The sequence below is a fragment of the Pygoscelis adeliae genome, unplaced genomic scaffold (genome assembly GCF_000699105.1).
Source record: "Pygoscelis adeliae isolate BGI_AS28 unplaced genomic scaffold, ASM69910v1 Scaffold120, whole genome shotgun sequence".
In the NCBI taxonomy this organism is placed as follows: domain Eukaryota; kingdom Metazoa; phylum Chordata; class Aves; order Sphenisciformes; family Spheniscidae; genus Pygoscelis; species Pygoscelis adeliae.
The window spans coordinates 1,297,959-1,303,473 of record NW_008824032.1 but is presented as its reverse complement, the minus strand read 5'-3'; the positions used below and the strand labels follow the sequence as shown (position 1 = coordinate 1,303,473).

The 5,515-nt window shown below is 50.2% G+C and overlaps 1 protein-coding gene across 1 annotated transcript; it reads right to left on the bottom strand.

Annotated features, from left to right (window-relative positions):
* Positions 1–278: 278 nt before the first annotated feature.
* On the bottom strand, positions 279–4,927 carry NOP2 (NOP2 nucleolar protein). Its single transcript, XM_009328992.1, is given in 13 exon segments — positions 279–744; positions 856–986; positions 1,085–1,182; positions 1,267–1,389; positions 1,681–1,770; positions 2,046–2,185; positions 2,376–2,516; positions 2,611–2,698; positions 2,778–2,867; positions 2,970–3,169; positions 3,966–4,129; positions 4,292–4,335; positions 4,631–4,927. Coding segments are annotated over 13 exon segments (1,860 nt in total). The 3' UTR covers positions 279–490.
* Between the last annotated feature and the right edge of the window lie 588 nt (positions 4,928–5,515).

The following is a 5,515-nucleotide window of genomic DNA, read 5'->3' as shown; positions in this document are numbered from 1 at the left end:
AGTGACGACAGGGAACTAGGGACCAGCACAGGAGCACTGGCCTAGGAGCTCCAGCCCTGCCCTGACGAAGCTCTCTGCTGACAGGCACCACACAATACAATCTCCATCCAGGCAGCCAGGATTTCAGCTCCCACTGCTTCTTCACAAACATCCATGTCGCAGAGCGTAAGAACAGAAACGCCAGAGCATCAGGTGGGAGTGGAAGGGGTTTCTGCTGCAGAGGAGTAAGGGGACACAGCAGAATTCTGTATTCCGTGTTCAAGGGAAAAGGACAAGACTTGAGCAAGAGTATAAAACTTTTAATGGGTCAGTGCATCAGTCCTTGATGCAGAGGAAAAGGAGCAAATGGGGCTATAGCTGTCCCAAGCGCTCAGCGCTGCAGAGATTATCTGCACAGAGCAGGAAAGACAAGGTGGTACACGCATAGCTGCAGCTGCCCCCAGCCTTTGCTCTCCAAGGAGGGGACCAACACCTGGAAAAGCAGTTCCTCTCACTGTCCATTTGGTTTCACTCTACGCTTCTTCCTGGTAGGGACTTGAGGACGCATCATTTTGGGAGAAGGCCGGCCAGCCTTCAAGGGTCTCCTCTGTGCCTGCAATGAATGTCTTTTCTTCAAAGCAGGCTGTGGCGGCTTCTGCTCTTTGTCAACTTTTGACCCCTCAAGTTTCTTCTTTTTTAGCTGAGGCTCCATGACAGTATCAGGGACAGCGGACGGAGTTGTTGCTTCCACAGCAGGTTCTTCATCTGAAAAAAAGAGAGAAAGGTGCTCTAAGAAGAACCCGCACGACTTCTGCAGGGGAAGCAGCCTGTGAGAGCAGGCCCAGGCAGCTCAGCTGAGCTCCAGCACTAGGTTACCTTTTTGTGCCTGGGGGATGGCATTAGAGAATTTCTTGAACTTGGCAACGAAGAATCCATCCATATTATGCGTGTGGGGATAGAAACGCCGCGTAGACTTGAGGGAGGGGTGGAAGCGACGGTCCTTGAACCTGGAGGAGGAAGTTGGGGTGAGAAGTGATAGAATGCCTCTGCTCAAACCTGGCCACCAAGGAACAGTCATCTGTGCAGCTTGTGACCTAGCACGCACCTGGTGAAGCCTTCCTTGCCAAAGTCCAGGCCTGTGGCCACCAAACGGACATTGCGTTTCTTCAGGGCATAATCCACAACCCACTCATTCTCCTCCACCTGCCAGAGACTAAGCATTAGGATACAAAGCTCACCAGTCCCCCGAGTACGAGATGACCACAGCAGAGCGTGGAAGGGACTTACCATGATGGAGCAAGTGCAGTAGACAATGTAACCCCCTGTCTCTGAGGCAGCATTGACTGAATCTATAGCGCTAAGAATCAGCTCCTTCTGCAGGTGAGCACAGCGCAGGATGTCTTTCTCATCCTGAAAGAGAAAAATTGGTTAGGATGCCAGAGGCACAGGGAAGCACTCCAGGCCTCTATTATGGATAGAGGAATGACAGGAGAGCAAAGCATGTATGATATAGAAGATTCTGGAGTCTTCTGCAGAACTAACCTCAAAAAACCTAGCTCTGGTACAACATGCAGAATAGGAAAGAGAAGGAAAAGTCAGCGTCCCTATTGCAGGCATATCTCAAGAACGAAGCTGCCCCGAAGTCCTTCCTCTCATGACTCAAACCTGAATCCCCATCTTGTGGCCCCGCCGGTCACTCACCTTGTTGGTTTTGACAGCAGGATCCTTGGAAATGACGCCTGTTCCGCTACAAGGAGCGTCAAGCAAGACACGGTCGAACCCTCCAAGCACCTACAGGCAGATATACGTTTGGAATTACGCTCACAGGTGGGGACTCAGAACAAGACCAAGACTAGAAGGGGAACCAGAAGACTGGGAAGGCAGGAAAGATCCCTCAATCCTCCCTGTCCACCTTCCTGTCTCCATATCAAACAACAAACACTCCCCAGCAGCTCTACTCATCCTCCTGTGACAAGTGGCTTTGGAGAACACAGCTTTACTAAAGGGACAGCACAGCAGCTCTAGATAAGCATGGTAAGGACACCCCAAAGCAGGCAGGAACGTACCTTGGGGAACTGGCGTCCATCGCAGTTACTCACTACAGCATTGGTGACTCCCAACCGATGTAAGTTCCCTACCACGCTACGTAGCCGCTCAGCATTGCTGTCATTGGCCAAGATCATACCTGTGTTCTTCATAAGCTGAGCTGCACGAGGGCAAAACACATCAGGAAGGAGCTGAAAACCTCCTGCATTTTTGCCTGTAGGGACAGCCACCCTCCTCCTTTCCCCGAGTTCTGTCCCACTCTGTTCCCCCTTTCTGTATAGGCCAATGGAAACTCATCACTTCACAGAGCATCCCTCCCAAGCCTCCCACCCAAGGCTACAGGGTGGTACCTATGTAGCTGGTCTTGCCTCCTGGGGCACAGCACATATCCAGGATGCGTTCGTTCTCCTGTGGAGCCAGAGCCATGACAGGGAGGAGACTGGAGGCTCCTTGCAGCATGTAGTGCCCAGCCAGATACTCAGGGGTGGCACCTGGGCAGGGAAGGCAGAACAAAAGAAAATAACGTGAAAGAAAGGGAGCCAAGAGGAGGTCAGCTCAGCCCTGGGACAGGAAGGGTGACCTCACCGATGGGCACAGAGGAGTCATAAATAACAAGTCCCGTTTTCGACCACTTCCCCAAGGGGTCAAGATTCACACCACGGTTGATTAGAGCCTGCAAGACAAGAAGATGGGACTGAGACACCGCCCTGTGTGACAGGCAGTGCAGGAGACAACCACAGGTTCCTGCTCACCTGCGCCAGGTCCCGTCGCCGCGTCTTGAGTGTGTTGGTGCGAATGGTCACAGGGCGGGGAACCTCATTGGCTTCCAGGAAGTTTATCAGCTGGATGGAAGAAGGGACAGAGAACAGAGATAAAAACGAAGACCCAAGGAGGCAGCCAAATCCTCATCAGTCAGCAAAGATATGGGCAAGGAAGCATCCTACCTCAGGGAGTGGGAAGATGTCCATGAGCTTCGTGAGCAAGAAGTCACTGTAGGAATAGTAGGCAGCCATGTCCCGGCGCAACAACGCGAGGTACTCCTGTCGCGTGCGTCCTTCCTCCCGCTTCACCACAAAGTCCTGCAGCACCTCCATGTTGCCCTTGATGCGCTGGTGAATGATGTGCAGGTCAGGTGGCTCAGCAGGTAGAAAGACCACTAAGGAATCATAAACAGCCAAGAAACTCGCACACAGGCTCTTTACAAGCACAATCAATCATGCAGGACTCCTGCATCACAACAGCACCCACACTAGAAACGCCTTGTTGGAACACGCTTTCATCAGAGCTCAGCAGAGGGGGGATTCAAAGGATGGCACCGGATGAAAAAGTTTACAAGGCAGGAACTACAAAGTATTTAAAAGGATTTGGTCAGTTACTTTAGATAAACAGAAAAAAAAATATGGAAAAAGACAACGACAACAAAAGTCTTTTAATACGGAAAACATTACCTGTAGCAGAAAGGAGACCAGAAGTTCCCCAAGGGCAACTAAGGGGTACGAATGAAAAGAGGTGGGATTAAATTGTACTGGGGGGGGGCAGGAAATTGAAATCACCAAAGCCCAAGAGCAAGCACTTTGGATGTTGGAATCGCTGCCATCAGAGGTTCTAGAAACGGGTTAGACAATCACCTGCCAGGAAAATCAGGGTACAGAGGAACGAACTACACGATAAGATATCCACATGCATTTAGGACTAGAAAAGAAATTGGGGCAGACTCCAAGCTCCATACAGGGCGTGACAGATTTCCTAACCATGCTGTACAGAAGCACAGCGTTGTATACTATCTATTAGGGCAGCTCATCTAAAAATACCTTGTCATGCCCAAAACACTCTTGCTAAGTAATACTCATGATAAAGTCCAAATGAAGCTCTTCAGTTGTATCCAGGCCCTGTACTGCTGCATGCATATGGCTTATGGATGTCACAGATAAAAAGGATATCCTCTCTCTCAATCTGTTCATTCGTTGGCAGTTTAAATTGTTCGTCTATATCCACATTGAGCTGCAGATCCGGGCTCTCTTCCTCCTTCTGTCCCATTTTCTGCCTGCTCGCCTCCTCTGCTGCCTCCTCCTCCTCTTCACTGTCATCTTCACTGAGGCCTCCCCTAAGGACAAAGAACAGGACGGATGTTTTACACAACAGTATCACACAGGCACTTCACAACTACCATTTCTTAGACGGCAGAGAGGACAGAAGAACGAACAACACAGGCTCCTCATCTAACCAGGAAAGACTCTGTGGACTGGCGGTGTTCTCAAATCCTCACCTGTCAGACTTCTGCTTCAGGGCAGCTTTTTCAATAGGCAGCAACTAAACAGAGACAAAAGATTAATGAAACAATATCCCCAGGTGCCCCCTGACTTCCCGCCAACTGTGAAATTTATCTGCTCTGCTTAAAAAGGACAACAAACAAAAGCACCGAATGTTACGCTGGGATCAGCTGCTAAACTTGAAATCGTTCTTGTGAAGGGAAGAAGGGGAAAGCTCTCTGCCACCTCACCATCCACCCCCCAGTAAAGTCACCCTTTTCCCCCAGGCCTGATGGGTCCTTTCAGCCAGCAAAGTCAAATACTTCTTCCGTAAATTAAGGGCAAAAAGCTCCTACCTCTTCTTCCTCTGATGATGAGGCACCATAATCATCCACCATCTCCTCGCTGCTCCCATCCTCCTCCTCCATCTCCCAGCTGCCCTCTTCCACCTCACCATCACTGGATAACTCCACATTGTTTCCTTTAGACGGGATTTTCTTGGCTTTGGCCGGAGCCAGCCATTTTGAATTGCCATCACTGAAGCCAGACCGGCCACGAGGGGTTTGTCCTGCTGCCTTTACGACATGTTTCTCCTTCTGCGGGGATACCTGCTCTTTAACTACAGGCAGAAGAAGCGGTTAAAAGTTAGGCATTACTCTCAAAAACAGCTGCCCTGTTTTTTTAGTTGTTATACAAAAGAGGCCTTCATCCTAGTCCTGAGCTGCCTGTCCAAGAGAAGGGACTGCTTGGTCTCCACGTCAGTTTTCTCAGTCATAAACAAGGGCATATTCTCACCTCTCCCCCAGTGAAACTTTAAAGAGCCCTAACTACAAGTACCAAAGGAAAAACACAGGTACAAAATTCTTACGGTATTTGCTCTGACGTATTACGGTACCCTCCTTCCCAAATTTTTGCCTACCTTTCCTTCTTCCTACTGCGACAGCTTCCTAGGCTATGCAGGACATAACACAGCAAGCTCAAAAGCCTCAGCTACCCAACCTGCCTGCGATAACCTCGCTGTGAACGGAGAATAAGCCAGAACTAGCTTTAACACGTGGAAAAAAGACCTTTTACCGGTTTGTTCTTCAGAAAGCACAGCCGGGACCAGAAATCAGGTAAAATTCGTCTAAAATAAAGAAATTCTTCCTGTCCCGTACCATAAAAAAAGAGGCCGAGGCCGAAGCCGGACGGTGGCGGGGGGCGGTGGGGCGCCCCGGGGGAGCAGCAGGGCAGGGTGGCTG